Here is a 17,774-nt window from a genome sequence, read left to right as displayed (position 1 = left end):
ATAAGGGTTTGGTCTTGTTGTCACATAGTATTGGGAAAATACTTAAATGCTCTCCTGCCATAGATGGTAAACTAGTTATTCCCAAAATAAGAAGATAAGCTACAGTGTCTGACAGATCCAGTTTTCTTGGGATGTGGATGCTCTTGACACGATGTTTCAAAAACTTCAAGTGGGCCATAGCTTAAGCAAAAAATACATTAAAATAGAGTTAAACAAACAAAAATGTTGATGACATTGCTGAATCTGGCTAAGAGATTCTGGACTGCCCCTTTTTAATTGAAGTGGGCTCAAACCCAGCCCCAGACGTGGCCACCAAGGATGGATCCCAGCCGTGTTGCAGACACCTCGTGCAGGTTCCTGCTGGTTTTCCCATCCATTTTCCATTTCTGATGGGAAGTTCCCTCACCCAGGGGAATGGGCTTTTCTCATGGGTCTGGTGGCAGATTTGGGGCTTGACTGCATAAGAAACAGCAAATACTGTTGTCATCTGACTGGATACCTTCAGCTTTTTATCAGCTCATAACTTTGTCTTATCAGCATCATAGGAGTGTCACAAGATTTAACTACACTACCAAGAGGCTTATCTTTCTTCTTGGTATTTATATTGTTAACCCAGAGTTCTTTTTAAGGTGATTGATTTGTTGTGTTTAAATTGATCTCTCTGTTTCTCTCCATCCTTTTATTTATTTTTTTTTTTTATTTATTTTTTTTAATAGACCCAGATTACCTTCCATCATTGTCTGGTCCTAGGCAAAAATGAAAACAGCTGAATCCACTCAAGGTTTAGCTTCAGCTGACACCTTCTCTCCTCTCATGTTTAACAAGGTTGATGTAAAATCCTGATACTTAACCAATTTATTATCAATGATATTTATGGATGCATTCTCTACCAAAGGAGAAGTGTTTTTTGACTTTCAATAGACTGATTGCTTCTCGTTTCATGGTTAATTGAAATGTAATATACACTGGGGATGAGTGATACATGTGTTCCGAGGTTAGCTGCACTCAAAATACTCATAGTATATAATACACTTAATTCATTAGCAAGTCTCATGTCAACAAAGAATAAAGATGAAGTGCTGTAGTGGCCATCGCAGTGGGGAAGTGATCATTATTATTTATGGAGTGCTCGAAGTATACTAAACACTTTGCAAGGAGACCAACAAGCATATTGCTCTGAATTGGTTTACACTCTCTTTTTTTGAAAATATTTTTATCCTTTCATTAGCAGGTTTCTTTGGGGTGGGGAGTGCAAATTGCTGATGGGGGTCTAACTTTGCCCAAACAACCTTCAGTTGGAGGTTGTATCACCTGCCTTGGTAATTTACTTCTACCAGTGACGCTTTGTGAAACACTCGTGGTTTTAGCCTGGTTTGATTGCAGTTGCCACGATGCTGTTGTGATCGCTCCAGCAGACAGTCCCACCGTGGTTCAGTTCATGGATATCGCTATGGATAGCTTCTAGGAGCTTCTCACAGGAGCCACACCTGGATTCCCCTTCCCCACTACCAAAGCCCCACCACGCAAACCCAAAACATGCACTTAGACTTGACAGGCTCCTCATCTTTTTTAGTTCCTCCTATAACTGCTTACACATGTCCCTTTCTTCTTTGCAATTTTCATTGGAACAGCCTTAAAAACTGGGAGCGAAAAAATCTATGACAGAGCACTCTCCCTCTTTCTATTTTATAACCACCATATCTGGCCTTCCTGAATATGCTTCCTAAGTAGTAAAAGTTAAAAAAATCCCATAATATTTTTACAATCTTATTACCTCCTGCTTTGCCTGGCCTCTGGCAGTAAACTTTTTTCCTACTTTTAGTCACGCTTCTTGCAGGGCATTTGGCATCGGTGCTGCCAGCATAGTCCTCTCTGTCATGCAAGTCTTGGACGCGTCCACTAATAAGCAGGACCAGTCCTCCACATCGTATATTCTGGACACACACCTTCCCTACTATCTGTCTTTGCTTTAGCATATCTTGTGTGAATAGCTAGTTCCCTCTCTGCCCATAACCCGAGCTCTTGGTTTCTCTTTTTCAGTCCTCCTTTGACACCTCGTAATTCATCACCATCTCGGAGAGTTTTACTGAAAAGCTCACTTTGGAGTTCTTTTTAATCTGCTCCTAAGGGTGTATCTCTGGGTATTGCTTGTCTGGTGGCTTACTGTAGGTAGAAATACAGTTCTCATTTAGCCTGGTGTCTGATTCAAGATCTAGTCAGTCTGTATTCCCTTTTTCATATCATTTTTCATCTCTGCGTGTTTTTATTCCGCTTTGTATTTACTGCGGTCATTCCTTCTAGAAGAATCTACTCTGCCAACATAACCCAATCTACAGCTGAGTGAATATTTGCTACCCTGCACGGTACTAACTGGTGCAGTTACCTTAGGTCAGCCTTCGTTTGAGAAACAGTTGCAGCCAGCACTATTTCATTAGAGTATCTGCATTCTGCATGCTGAACTTTATTTTCTAGAGTTATTCCAGTCTCTCCCAAGTATTCTCCCTTCAGTATTTCCTCTGTTTCATTATCACAAATATACGCCTTCGGAAGTTTGAATATGTATGGAGTGAGATATACCTCACACAGTGTTAGCCATCAAAAAGTTGGATGCCAAGAACTGGACTTGTTGGAGCATGGTTGAGTTGGCCTTTCCTGGGTGCCTTTTCTTGGCACCGGTTGTGCCACCTTATGGCACAACCCTCTCTGTTGGACTGAACTTTGAGATGTGCATCCTTTGTGTTGAGTAGTGGGGATATAGTTTATTACCTCATTATCTTGTATGTTATTATTGTTGTTGTTTCTGCTTTTATATTATTGCCACGAAGGGGACATGCCCTTCGTTGTGGTTCCTCATCCAACCCTAGCTTCACCTTGGAAGGAGAGAGCAGGATTGAAGGGTTACAATCAACATGGAATGGGTCGGTGTAGGTAGAACAAATCACTCATTGTTTTACTTTCTTTTAGCTTGTCCTCTAGGCGCTCCCTGCTGCAGGATGAATTAGGAAGGAAGGCAAGGCCTCTTCCTCTGAACCATGGAGACAAGGGCGTCTTTCATCACCACCATGCAAGAGACCCAACATCTCTCCCCGGAGAAGGGTCAGAGCCCGGCTAACGGCAACATGGAGCAGTTTGATTCAGGTGAGCTCTCCTTCAACCCCGTGGGTCGTCTTTGCTGGTACAACCCTCCAACTGATCACCGGTACGGGTGGGGACAGCCATGTTGCCGGGGGAGCGTTGGGAAGGGTTGTACAGCTTGAAGGCCTTTTTTGGGTCTTACGGATTAGGCTGTGTCCCATGATTGATGGGTTGGGAAATTTGAGATTTTCTTCTAGATCTCTTCTACAGTATGTAGCAGCTATTCAAAATTTAAACAAAAAGCAATGGAACACCTTTCCCAGGACATCATATTGTGTTCTTTCTGTTGCCCCACCCTTTTTTTATTTTGTTGGAGTTTTGTGGTTAAAGAGAGGAAATGAACATTCAGAAATTACAGTATTTCTCCCTTGTTTTGACCCTTCACCCTCATTTCCTCCAGAATATTTTTGAGTGCTTCAGGTGAGGGGGCTTCACAAACATTAGACCAACCAGTGGAGAGTTGGTCACACATTGTCCTTGTGCTCATGGTATGACTGGATGTTTTGTAATGCTCTGGGATGGGCACATAAAGGGGAAGATTCACTGCACTAAATTTGGGCATCGTCATGGTAGATAGAGAAAAATAAGTGCTAACTTCTGGTGATTTCTTCTGGAATTAGGTGCTTTAACTTTCCGTATCTAGCTTTAATAGGAGGAGACTGTATCTTAGGGTGAAGTTGCACATTATAGCTAGACCCAATCTACTTTCTTTTTGATGCCAAAATGGAAGACACCTCTTCATACCATCTCTTCTCTTGCACCACCTCTGCTGCCTATCACACCCCAGGCCGAGTCAATCAACTTGCTAACCCAGCAGAAAGGTGATCCAGTGGAAAAAAAACCCTCAATAATTTTCTGCCACCTTTGTGAGTTGAACTGGCTGGAGGAAGAGTGTGTGCCAGAGCACATGCTGGTAGGAAATGCCACTCTCCTAGTGGCATTGAACTGTTAATTTGGCTCAGCTATAACTTGTAACTTCATCGTTGCTCTGTGTTTGCATGGGAGAGGTCAACTGATGAACTTGCAGAGAACACCACTGAGCTATCGGTCAGTTAATCTGTACAAAAGTGTTTGGTTTTGCATTGTAGTACTTGTGTTGGTGCTTACATGCTTGAGTGCTTGCATTTTTGTAAGAGCTATTCTTGACAAAAGGATCCTAAGATGTAAACAGCCGATGAGTCTGTGCTTGCAGGTTGGCCTCCTAAATGGATGCCTTAAGTCTAATTCCATGTCTTCCAAGTGTACCAATTTCGGTGCCCTCACCGGTGGTGAATCACTAATTCACCGCTCCTCAAATGCGACGGTAGCAGTGTTGGGGTGATCACTTTAAAACTCTGCATGCTTTGCCTTCGGTGTCTTCTGCAACTTTTCTCTCCAGTGGTGCTGTTTGTGGTTTATTGGTCAGTGCTGTGCTGAAGTCCTTTGCAAAGCTGTGGGTTTGGTCTGCTTTTCACTGCTTCTTGCTCAGCACCTCAGAAATTTGGCCACCCAGCCTTTAGTTTCTTCACTTCTTGCAGTGACTCAGTGATTTTCCTATTTCCCTGGACACCACCCATTGGAAAGCTGTGACTGGTATTTGAATCTTTGCCGTGTTCACTAATTAGTTTGGGTGGGGGGGAGGACTCACAGCAATGTGAGACCGTGCCAGTTGAACTATGAGCTGTGGCCCTTGAGGTGACTTTGTAAGCTTTTTAGGGTGAGGATGAGCTGTCTTGCACAGCCCCTTGTGCAGTGCAACCATCTTCTGCAACTTTTACCGTGAAAATAATAAACAAGGGTGGGACAGTTGGCTTGCAGGTTATCAGTGACCACCTGGGCAGCTCTTAGCAAGCAACTGCATAATGCTTGTGCAATTGAGATGGAAATGCAGATGGGCTTTCAAGATGTCAGCAGCGGTAGGAAAAAATGACAGGGATGTCCTATAAAAAAATGCAAACTGGCTGTGTGAAAACGTGTTTGAAATGTGGGGTAGTCCAATTGGTCTTGCCATGATGCTTGTAGATTCAACTGGGCTCTCAAGCTCTGCATGTTAGCTGGGACACAGAGAGGTGGAAACTTTCCTGTGCTGTGGGCTTGTTAGGCCAGCCAAAGTTTTGGGTTTTTTCCCCTGGTATATGCAGTGATTCTGCTTGTTTCAGATGGCTTCAGAGGGAAGTTGGACATGCTTGTGGAAGAAAGATGTGGTATACTAACTGCTTAGAGATGATGTTTGTCTCAAGGAAACCCCTGAACCAGAAATAGTTGGATGATAGGAACTTACCTGGTGGGCGATCATAGATGGTTGCCCTCATCTAATGGATGTCTTTAGGCATCCAGGAGGAGGCAAAGGATACAGGAAAAGTGCACTGTCTCTGTGTGAAGGGGAGGATGTGTGGATATGGAGGAGCTGTGATGAAAAACCTGGATTCAGCCCACCTAAAGAAAGCAGGACACTCATATGTTACCTTAGAAGAACATAAATATTACCCTGGATTCTCCCATAGACATGAAAGAGAAAGAGCCTGCCTTCTGTAGTGTGACTGAGATGACTGCTGAGGGTCATCTGGAGTCAGACACCTGAAACTGGAGCTGAGGTGTCTTAAAACACCTTACAAAACCTAGTCCGCTGATGCTACCTGTATCACCAGTGAAGAGAAAGATACAGTTCCAGAAAGCAAGTCATCCCATTTTAGCACAGGTGTTGGGTTGCCTTTGGGTTGAGTTGCCGTCCGGAGCTGCCTGTTTCTCCCCACTGAGGATGAAGCAAGCTAACCCTGGCTGGAGCAGGAGGGAACATCTCAATCCTTGTTGCTCCCATGATGCAGACCCCTCTCTCGAGGTGGGATTTGTGGAGCCTCTAGGACGAGATTCAGTTGGCCAACCATAGACATTGGTTTTGGAATGAGAAGAACTGGCCTGCGGTGCCTAAATTTCTTCGGGGATATGGATCTTGGTGACTTTCCCAAGGCCATGCCAGAGGTTTGTGGTTGATTAGGTCCCCCCCACCCCCCACCTCACTTGCTGTGTTAAATGGTAAAAGCATTTTGGTTCTCTATTCACTCAAAAAGTCATGAACGTATCTGTGTGCTATAATAAGATGGCTAAGTAATTTGCCACAAATACGTTCTCCTTCAGTGAAGCCTGGGAAAAATCTGTGTTTCTCGAGCCACAGGTTTTGGGTCTTTATGCCCTTTATTTCCCATAGCCAAACATCCCAGGAGGCCTTTAACAGCTGGAACCGTTGCGTTTTTATAGTGTCAATACATGAGCACTTTAAAGCCATTGAGAGGCTCACGGATAATGACTTGTTGATTTTATTTGCCATCCTGGGCTTGTTTATACATCACCGTATTGTAGGCTAGCCAGCCTTGACTCTTTCATTAAGAAAGAGCACTGGGCCTAAGTACCAATAATTGGAAAGGGAGCTGATATCTAAAATAGGCCGAATGCCAAATCTATCATCTCGCAGGGCGCTCTGTGAAATGTTGGCACCTGGGGTTTTGCAGCTCTCCAGCAGAGCCAGGACTTTGTTCTTGGAGTGCGGGACTTGAGAGACGAGCAGATCGGCTTTGTGATAACCGCTTCTGAAGCGGGAGCAATCTTTGTTGTTGTGTATGAAGAGACTTTGCGTTTCTCTGTCTGCCTTTTAATTGGGGGATTTCCAGGCAATTCAGAGAGGTTGGGAAGAGGTGTCCTCTGCTCCTCAGCAGTAGGGCTTTTCTGATGGATGAGGAAATTTGTGCACAGTCCCGTTACGTGTGTGGATGGGGTTGGGTCCCTTGGGCCGGTCTCATCCCTGGACCACGCTGTCTCTGCTCTGGATGCCCCCCCTGCCGGATTTCTAGAAGGGAACAAAGTCCATTAAAAGAACATTTTGGAAACCTACGGTCCCTTCAAAATCCGTTGTGATAAAATGAAGCAAAATAGAACGCTGATGCTGTGATAAATGAGTACTCTGACATTATTTTTACAGACCTTGTAAAAGTAATTTCCTGATAAAGTCTGCAGATAAAACACGGTAGAGGAGTCAGACTTGTGATGTGTCAGAGAGAAATGAACTAACAGGGAGGGAAGGCTGCAGCTCTCATGCTGCCTCCCCCCAGGGTCTTGAAGCCTCTCTGTTTGGGTTTAGAAAGGAGAGAGCTGGGCAATACTTTTTTTAAAGAGGTGCTGTTGTGAGTTTTGCTGGACTGCGTGTGAATGAACCTGCCAGGGGGGCTGTGGGAACAGTGGGGCCAGTGTTGGCATGTGGCAGAGTAGATCACGAGTAATAAGATTATGAAGTACAGGAGGACTTGTTGCATCCATAACTAGCATCTGTAATGCTAACGTAATTAACGTGCTGTTGCCAAATTCTGGAGAAGATTTTGCCAACCCTGGAGACATTGCTCCCTGCAAGGGCTGGAGCTTATATATTGAACTGCCTAAAAATCTCTGCTTCTGCTGCTCTGTGGAGTGTCTCCTTCCCATAAGACTACTGAGAGGGGCTGGAGAAAAGGAGATGCTTCCCTGGACTCGCCCAACAGGTTAGAGCAAAAAGTGGGACTAAAAACTGATGATATACAGTGAGCATCGTGGGCTGAGGGAAATGCCTCATGGTCTGAAGTGGAAGTATCTGAGCAGAAGAGAAGGGAGCCCAGGGCTGACCTGGAAATGTCCTGTCCATGTCAGGTGTCCTGAGGTGAAGATCTCCTTGGGGTTGTTGAGCAGCCCATCCCAACACCCCAAGCGCAGATGGATGCAGAAGCAGGCAGCAGCCAGGCAGAGGGGATGTGCTTTTAGCTTTTCACATCAGATGCTTCTAACTTTTAGTGGGACGGGGATTGGTTGTGCTCAAGGTAGAAAGTTGCTTAAGCACTGGAGTAATTTTAAGCCTGGGATGGATAACCATATCTGCCCAGCTACTTGGGGACTAACGTTATTTTAGAGGCTGAGCCTTTGAAATCTCTGGACCTGGCTCCTCTCTAAAACATTAACTCCACAGGGTTGCAGACATTAAGGCTGAAGAATTTCCCTGATCATTTAAGTTGCCTGCCTGCATGATACAGATGAGGGAAACTCTTAGCAATTTTTGCACCAAGCACCTACCATGTAGTCAAGCTGTGGCTTATCTTTCAGTCGAGAATGAAGAAACCCCTTATTTTGGGTCAAATATCTCAAGTAGAGCCAGGTTCTATGCCTGGAGGCTTTTGCAATGATGGCAAGAAACAAAACAAAGCCCATCTCTTATTCTAAATTGTATTTGTTTTCAGGTTGTAATCATGGGGTTGGGTTATTTCTTGTCTTGCTGAGTTGAGAAGTCATCTCATAGCTACTTTATCACCAGAGTAAATGTCGATTTACATCCTCATATTTAAGCAGGTTATTTGAGTTTAAGGCAAGGAATATGACCTTACTTGATGCAGCAGTGTGCAAAGTGTTTAACAGCGTTGACAGCTCAGAGCTCCTCTTTGAACTCCCAGACAGATCTTTACCCTCCGTTAGCTCTGTCTCAAAAACCCTCTTCTGATCCACCTTTTTCCCCCTTGTCTATGTATGTCTGGCTCCATAGGCAGCAAATAAAACCCGTGTCTTCCCCTTTTAATAATGAGAGATTCCCATTGCACAACATAATTTTCTGGTCCTGAAAACTGGAGACCTGTAGCAATAATTGCAATAAATTAACCCTGCCGTTTTCTTCATAAAACTGTCTGGGGAGGTTTCTTAATTCAGTTTGTCATGAGTCACTTTAATTACATCATGACCACGCTGATGAATGTTTGGGCAGGTAAGGGTCTCGCAGAGTTTGCCTGATAAATGCTCATTGCAAGGAGCTCATTGCTAGACCGTAAATATTTTTTGCTCTGGGGATGAAACTGGGTCTGCAAGATTGCTTGGGAACAAAATGAAAACAATCAGATTTGGCTGATTTTTCTGTAAGTGAAAGAAGATTTATTTTTAATTATTGCTTTGTGTGTTTCAGCAATGTTTGGGGCCTCAGCTCTGCTCTACTCAGCACGGTTATAAAAAAAAAAAAAAAAATAAAGATTAGTAATGTCAAGCCCTTCACTGTGGGGAATGACTGTGTGGAGCAGTGGTGTGGGTGAGGGAGCCGTGATGCAGAGCCCCAAATCTGAAATGGGGCGAGGACAAGAAGGCAATAATGGTCTGGCGAGGGTTGGTGGGGGATTTGGGAGAAAACAGCTGTAGTCTTGGGGGAAGAGGGAGGTGTGGAGGCCTCAGCTGAGATTGCTGGGTGGAGGGATGCTGAAGAAGGAGAAAAAGGGTGGCAGGACTGAAAATAGGGCTCCCTAGCCTGAAGGGTTGGGGTGTTTGCTCTACACACTGCTCAGCCACCAGAAGCAACTTCTAATATTATCACTAGGACGCTGCTGTAATTAACAGTGCTGGGTGACCCACTTTTGGGGCACGAGCAAGGCTGTTGCACCTTTGTGATAATGGACAGGCAGCCACTTCCCTTGGAGCAAGACAGTCATCAAATACAAAATAAAAGAGCACAAGTGCCTGTTGCAGTATGACAGGTTTGTTCCCCAATGCCATGAAAGCAGAGTCATTTCTGCTCTCACGGTGTTGGCTGCTAAAGTCCCAAAGTCTGCTCAAAGTGTAGTAAGAGCCGGTCAAAACCAATAAGCACAGATCTTTAAAACAAGCTTTCTGTTTTCCCTTGTGTTGATGTTTATACTGGTTGCTATTCTCACCCTGAACTCTCTGACACAACTTTTGCCTTCTTTGGCTGTGTTTTAGGCTGTTTTTTTTTCTTTTTTTCTTTTTTTCTTTCTTTTGAACAGATGAGGGCTCCAGCATTGAGGACACAGACTTCAACTGGGACGAGTTCCTGGAGGAAACAGGAGCCAGTGCTGCTCCCCACACTTCCTTCAAACACGTACGTGCTTCGTCTGATTCTCGCGGGCATTGCACGCGTTCCCTCTTCTGGTTTTCAGGGGTCCCTGGAGAACTGAACTGCGGTCTAACCATTTTGGAGAGAAATTGTCCCTCTGTGCGTGTGGCAACCTGCGTAGGAATAGCCCCCGTCTGGTGTTAGGTGAACTCTGTGTTTGCATCATCTGCAGTCACAGCTCGGAGCACTGTCTATGCCACTGCCTTATCCTCTGCCTTGGGTTCAAATTTTCCATTTTTGAGGGCTTCTGTTGCTCTCCTTTTGCTTATAATGCACTCATTTCTCTTTGTCTATTTTTTCTTCTCTATTCATTGCTGTCCATCGCAACCTGTAGAGATTCATCCCACCTTATTTCTCCAAAGTTGTCCTCTTAACGCCCGATTTACTGACTAGCAGGGTCACCCCGCATGGCCTGTAGGAAACCATCTCTCAGCCTCCTGCCTGGAGATGCTGTCTCAGAAGCATGAGAACCAAGTACTTGGGTAGGTGATGCTCTTCTGGGTGAACGTGGCTGATGTAGACAGCCATGGTAGTGACAGCATGGTCTCTGGCTCTGGTCCGTGTTAGCGCAAGTAGCATTTAGAGCGTCTGAAATCTTGACTGATGAAGATGAGAGCATGCTTTGAAGAAAGGACTCCGTCTCCAAGCAGAGCCCATCACAGTCAAGGATATTGTTGTTTGGGACCAGCTTCTACATCCACCACCAGTTGTTTAACCTATTCTATTCAGCTCCCTGTGTGTGATGTCACATGAGAACATGGGACCAACACGAAGCTGATGTATATGAGTCCTTCATCACAGTCAAGGATGTGCATGTGTGGCCACATCGGTAAATTTTTCCAGGATATCTTTTGTCATTCAACCACAAGACTGTGCTGTCGGAGATGTTGGGGCCTAGTGGGAAGGTGTGGCGATGTCCTCATCTGTGTCAAGCCACGGCAGGTCATGGTGGTCCTCTGTCGTCAGCCGCAAGTGCCATGAGGATAGTGCTGCTCATCCTCCTACCTGACCCATCAGATGCAGGTAGCTGCCTGTTCTGCTACAGCTGCTCATCAGTCGCGCTGGCTCTTCTCCAGCTTCACTCGGCTGGTCTGCATGCTCTGGAGGACGTGGACACCTTCGTCTGGAAGAGAGGGGTTTTAGTTGTGGTGCTCTGGGTTGTCTTACACTGAGTCTGTTTGCTGGCAGAGGTGTCCTTTGGGAACAGTGTAGTTGTGCCGCAGTGAGAAAGCTTCCTGAAGAACATGTTGCTACTTTAAGAGAAGTCTTTATTTGGATGACTGCTGTCATGCCATTAAACCATCTTTGTCTCCAGGTGATTTCTTGGCTTGTTTTGAAGGGATAAGGAGCTGCAGTGATGAAAAACCTCTCTTCCATCTACGTCTGAAAAAAAAAATAAATACAAACCTCCATTTCCTATTTTGCTTCCATTTTAACAACAGTGGAGTATTGCAGAATGAAGGATCATAATTCTCTATACTGGAGAATCGCAGGGCAATGCTTATTGTAGAATTTATCCTTGGTCCAGCAGCTGTCTGGAGAGAGCATCTTGTCCCAGGTTTCTGCTCCCGGCCCAAACCCAAATACCAGATCCAGGTGAAAGTTTTGTGCTTCATGAAGCCCTTAAGGATGTCTTTAGGTGCCTGGAGATGCCCTCCTTGTCCTGATCCCGCTGATTGCAGTGTCTCACAGCACCTCAATCCTGGGATTGTCGATGTGAGACAAATTAGTACTGGCAACAGTGCTCAGACTGTGCTTCACAATCTGAAAATTGATCCTCAAAAAACCCTGGCTTGGCCAGGAAGCTGAAAGCCATCAGAGAAGATTATATTATCTGTCTGTTTGATTCCAGTCTTCATGTGATTTCCAGTCACAAGTCCCTTGCCTCCAGAGTACCACTTTGGTCTTTACTTACGGTGAGTGCAAGGAGAAAAACTACAAATGAACGTGTATCCTGAATTATTTATGAGGACCCTTATCATCACAAAAGCTAAAGTTCCATCTTACCACTATGTAAAGTAGTAAGCATCACAGACCTTCTTCAGTCTTAGAGGATCTCCAAAGGTCCCTCCCAACCTCAGCTATTCTATGACTCCAGGCATTGATGCTGATGGAGATGCCCACACAAGTAAAGGCACATGGAGTGTTGTTACCTGCAAATAATAAATGGCTTTGGCTGGGCAGCACTCGTGGCATAAGCTGGAGTGGGATGAGTAAGGGAGTATTGCTGACGTGCCAGGGGAGCGTTTTCTCTGCATCTTGGCATCCCCAAGTCTGTAAAGTCCTCAGGTGGCCAAGTAGACCATATTATATTTGTATTTGTGGGTAAAAGAGGCATTTTAACCTGTCATTTAAAGGAGAAGTTAATCAGAGACAGGTTTAAACCAGGCTTTATAATCTCCAGTTTCAGTAGGAGATAAAGTACTACGCAACCTGTAAGAACCTGTCCTTAAGCATCTCATAGGGAGTAACAGGCTACATTTTGGATGGTCTTCTGAAGACAAGTCTGGCACCTGAACCAGTGGACCGGCATCCACTTCTTTATCGACAGCAGCTAGAGACACCCCACTGGCCCTCAGAAGATACCATACAATGTGCCCGCAGCAGGCCCTGGTGTTCAACAGCAGTCCCTGTAGTGTCCTAGTCTCCATCTCCAGTGTCCTAAGGGAATTTACATGTGACCCGTCACTGGCAGGATAAATGGAAGCAACATCTCCATCCAATGGCAAGACAGCGATTCAAACCATTTGCTTTTTTCAGCGATGGATCATCATACCTTACCAGGGTGCTGGGACAGCAAATTGGTTGAGGCTTAGCTGCTGGGTATGGATTTAGTGGAAATGCTCTCCTTGGTCTGACTGGTACAGCATTCAGGCTTTGACGCTTGTCAAGCCTCTCTAAAGGTGCCTCAGTGTTATAGGACTAATTATTATAGTTGGGTTTAACTCCTGGGGGTGCTTAGAACCTGCCTTTCTACCTTGCATGTGTCCTGCGATTTGCCTGATGGAGCTGTGCAGTGGGAAATGCAACTTCACTTGAGTTATACTACCTTTTCCCAGGCATTAGTGAGATTTATGATGATGATAAATGACCCATTTAAGGTGGATAGCAGTCCTCTCTGAGATGCACTGCAGCTGAGGTCGCTGCTGCTGGAGGGCCTCTTAGGAGCACGCAGGACCTTGTGTGATGGGGTATATGCCAATGAAGTAGGAATGACAGATTGTGAAGGAGGTGGTTGGATTAAGGAGCACAATCAGCTCATGTCCTATCCCAGAGCTGCTCTTTAAGGGTGACATTATCTTGCTTAGCTGGGCAGGGGGGGTTTGCCTTGCAAAGAAGAAAAGGTAACACCATGCCTTTCTCATTCTGTAAGGTTGAAATCAGCCTTCAAAGCAGTTTCCAACCAGGGATGAAATTAGAAGTGGCCAACAAGAGCAATCCGGACACGTACTGGGTGGCTACAATCATTACAACATGTGGACAGCTCTTACTGCTTCGTTACTGTGGCTATGGAGATGACCGCAGGGCGGATTTCTGGTGTGACGTGATGACAGCAGATCTTCACCCAGTTGGCTGGTGTACACAGAATAACAAGGTCCTGATGCCTCCAGATGGTGAGTTCTGTATGTTTTGTGAGGGTCATGCTCTAGTATTGGGCTGGTGGTTAATCTCCAGACTTCAGTTGATCTGGAATGGGTACTCCGTGATCCTCAAATGGTGTTGGGTGACGCAGTCAGGGTCAGATCCCCACGGGTCAATGGGTGATTCAGTTTCCCAGTCAGCCTCTAGCAAAGGCATTTTTACTCTAGTTGGTAACAACAGAAGGCGCTTCTATAGGAAGCTGTCTTAACAAGGAAACTTACTGCTAAATTGTAAAGCTGTGATTTTCAGTTGTGGGAGAAAATTGTCCCGTTCTTGTAGGAAAGAAGGATGAAATTCAGAGTGAGAACAAACTAAGCAAGATCAGTTTGGGTGTAACCAAAATCAGAAATTGGCTGTGCACTCAAGTGTTTTGCCCTGAAAGTTTAAAACCTTCCATTGCCAGATTCTTGCAGCTGTTGATGCCAATGGTAAATACATGTGATTAAAGGTAGCAAAATTTGGTCATCGTAGGTTAGGGCATGTCCCGATTATCAGCTCTTAGGTGCACAAAGGCTATATGGAAGAGCTGTAAGTTACCAAGTGGCCCATGCGGAACAGTTTAATAATACAATTTGATCCCCAGTGTTTAAGAAAAATGGGGTTTTCTTGGCTATGTACATCAACAGAACAGTTGTGTATCCTTACCACTGCGTAGCTCCAAGCAGGGGCATACTTGTCACTGTTACTCATACGTATTCCTGCCATACATCTCATTTATTCTGGATCGAGGGAAGAAGAGATGAACATTTAGCCTCCAGCTTGTGCACGTGTTTAAGAAAAGTCTCGTTTAATGATTCTGCTGCTGAAGTTATTCTTTTCCTTTCTGTTACATGTGACCATTGGAAAAAGTGTATGTGCCAGTTGTGTGCCATATGTGATTTCTCCTGGATAGGTGTTACCTGACTTCCCACAGAAGTGACCTGTAGACACGGTCTTTGAATCAGAGCTGACGTTCCTGCCTTGCATATGCCGAACTCTGAACTAAACCTATCTTTTTGTTCTGGTCTGTGTATTTTGAATAAACAGAGGATTGATTGCTTAAAAAAAAAAAAAAAAGAAGTCTTGAAGACAAATATGACTGAGAAATCTGTTGGCTTAGCACTAGTAAATCAAGCTGATGTGAGAGGGGTTAGGTGTTTTGTTTTATTGGTCTCTTAAACTACCTTTTATTACATGGATTATAATCAATGTTACCAGAAAGGTGTACAGTGCTGTAAACTAAATCTCAGAATGTGAGGGTCAAGGGGTAAGAGATCTTATCGACTGTTGTAATAGAAAATAACGATTGTCTTATAACCGGAGGCAACCACTTTTCATGGAAATGTTGGAATCTGCTCTTTGGGTTGTAGCTGCTTCGTCTGAATTGTCTTGCTTGAATGACTGCAAATGTGCAGTGCGTCATACTGCCTTTCTCCTCTGCCTGGGTGATGTAACTGTATACCAGGGTCTTAAATTTGGGCAACTGCCCTGTTTTGTTGTTGTTTGGTTTTTTTTTTTTCCTCACTCCCATTCTCAGTTCAGTTGAATATGTCTTAGTATAAAAGAATAAATTAAATGTGTCGGTTGTAATTTCAAAACAGATTTAAGCATTTAAGAGCTTGAGTCGTATTTTGGAATGAGGCGTCTAAAAAGCCCAGGAGGATTTGAGCCTTCAGGACTTGTCTCATGTGGAAAAGAGAGAGGTCCTAAACGTGCTCATAAATCACGAAGCTCCTCTGATGTTTGCCTGCAGGGTCAGCTCGTGGTCAAAGGTGGGTTTCCAAAAGATCATAGCTCCCATTGGGACACCACAGGGTAGAACCTGTATTTTCAAGAGTGCTCTTTGTCTTCCGTAGGGAGAACTGAGCTCTGACCAGCTTTTCAAAGTAGCTTGTGAGTGCTGGACTTGTATGCAGATGTCTGGAGTTCGTCCTGTGCTTAATTGCTTTGCTGATCAGTGAATGTATCTTAATGAGCCAAACTTCATTGGAGCGCTGAGAGTTTTAGCTGGTGAAGCCTGCAGGATCAGATTTTGCATCGGTTATAAAGTGATGTTCACTGTGAGCTCCGTGGAGGTTTTTTTGCCTTTTTAGCATTGCACACCATTTTGTTGCCAAACCTTTGGAAGAAACGAAAGCCAGCTTCAAATTCCATGGGCTCGTTTTCGAAGGGCCTGATTCTGCACATCTTGATTACAATGAGGATATCTGTTGGCAAGACCATGCAAGCGACATGGCCAGGGCCAGTTATCTGTCATTAGGGTTTGATTTTAATCAGGAGCTGAAGGCTTTGGTTAAAAAGCAGATCTGCTAAGAAGGACTTGTTTAACGGACAATATACCAGCAGTGCGACAATGGTCTGGTTCTGCTTACGAATCAGATTGGACTGATCAGCGCTCATCTTATAAATGTGATGCCAGACAAGAATGGTCTAGAGTGATAGGACGAAGAATTTTGTTAGAAGGGAGAGAGATGTGAAAAAAATGGGACGGTTCAGTTTAGCAAATCAATAAAGCTTGATTTAATGTTCACTACACACGGAGCTTTTAAGGGGCAGCTGCCAAATAATTGTTGTTTATGATCCCAATAGAAGGAACTCATTTAATTTACAGACTGTTACATGATTATTTATTGGGTGACGTTAGTATTGCATCATGGTGCCTGTGAGTAAAATGTCAAGTCATGTTATGTCCTCCTATGACATTATGGTGCAGTGCACTGGAATAGGACCACTCAAGCCAAATACTTGAGTTTGCAATAAAAGGTATTGGCTTATGAAAGGACGGTGTGAGTGCGTGTGTGCTTGCAAGCTTCACGCTCCACCCCCTCCTTCCCTGCAGGAAATCAAAGGAGTAAAATTGTAGTTACTTCAAGCTTTGCCATTAATTATATTTTTCTCATTACAAATCGGTGTGTAATTTGAATTGCAAACTCAACTATCCTGGCAGAATAGATCTGTTTACCATTCAAAGCAAAATGAAAATTATTTAAATTAGTTAATATAGAACTCATTTGAATGAATTGGATGTTTATTCATGAACTAGCTGAGGCAAGTGTGAAGCTGTCCTTATGGTCTGTAGCTTTGGCACTGATCAGCTCTAAAGTCACGTCCTGGGACAGAGATTTCTATTTTATTGCATATTAACTGTGGTGTAGACCAGTGGGTAGCTACTGCCTGACGTAGCTGAGTGTGAAATTTTCATCCTTTCTGACAAGGCCCCTCGGCAATTGTAATTCATATGAGGAAGGACAACGTGCTTCAAACTTCCTTGACAGTGGCAAGGCTGTGGTGGTATCGTAGGATTTGTTTTCTGCGCTATAGGGGTGGGATGTAACATAGGCTTCCCATCAGTTGGTGAAAATTTCCCCATTATATTAGCCTGCATGGAAACAGGGACAGCCTTTATCCCCTCCTATGTCTTAACCAAGCGCTATCCTCCTCCTCAGCACAGAGCCGATGCGATTGCTTTTCAGCATCCTCCGTCCCTTGGGATGTTTTACCCACTGAGCATTAAAAATTAAAGTCTAACTAAACTTTCCCTTACTAGCAATTCCTTTAACTGTGAAAGGAAAAAGAGGTCTTTTGCCTCCTTTAGCCTGTTATTTCTATGTTCTGTTTTCCTTTGTTGATGACAGTTGGGTTCATGAACACATTTACCGTCGGGTAGAAGAGCAGTGTGGAGAACCTGACAAGCGTAGTAGCTAAATTATGCATTGTGAACCACGCGTAGAGCAGGAACGTCTTTTGATTGACACTTGGGTGTTTTTGTACAGATTGCAGATTTACAGCTGAGCCAACAGAGCCGAATCTCTCCTGGCACTATCTTAATGCATTCTGGGATGCGCTAAAGACACTGGACGACAAGATTATTGTGTACACTTGTAATTGCCGTGGTGGTTCTGCTTTAATGTTATTGACAGATGGAAATTCAAATAGGGCATTTCTGTGTGCAGATCCGCGCTGTGAGCTTGAGTCTGCTTGCCGTGTAAACCAGAAGACGGAGGAGACTGGAGATGTAAAGAAATACAGTGGGGAGAGAAACAGGTCTATGTTTTGATTTTACAATGAGCTGGTACAGATGGGAAGACATCTGAACACCATCTATACCTGGATTTGGTGATCGAGGTGATCAATCGTACTG

At 44.4% G+C, this 17,774-nt stretch overlaps 1 protein-coding gene across 1 annotated transcript in view; it reads left to right on the top strand.

Annotated features, from left to right (window-relative positions):
• The window catches only part of SFMBT2 (Scm like with four mbt domains 2), a 117,723-nt gene that overhangs the window by 11,125 nt on the left and 88,824 nt on the right, over positions 1-17,774 (top strand). Inside the window, exons 2-4 of the mRNA XM_049813810.1 lie at positions 2,965-3,138; positions 9,903-9,997; positions 13,386-13,626. Of these exons, the coding sequence (XP_049669767.1) occupies positions 3,033-3,138; positions 9,903-9,997; positions 13,386-13,626 (442 nt within the window). The 5' untranslated portion in view covers positions 2,965-3,032. The remainder of the gene's footprint in view (positions 1-2,964; positions 3,139-9,902; positions 9,998-13,385; positions 13,627-17,774) is intronic.

Source organism: Accipiter gentilis, chromosome 11 (assembly GCF_929443795.1).
Source record: "Accipiter gentilis chromosome 11, bAccGen1.1, whole genome shotgun sequence".
Taxonomy (NCBI): Eukaryota; Metazoa; Chordata; class Aves; order Accipitriformes; family Accipitridae; genus Astur; species Astur gentilis.
Note: the sequence above shows the minus strand (reverse complement) of the source record. Positions and strands in the feature narration are given on the sequence as shown.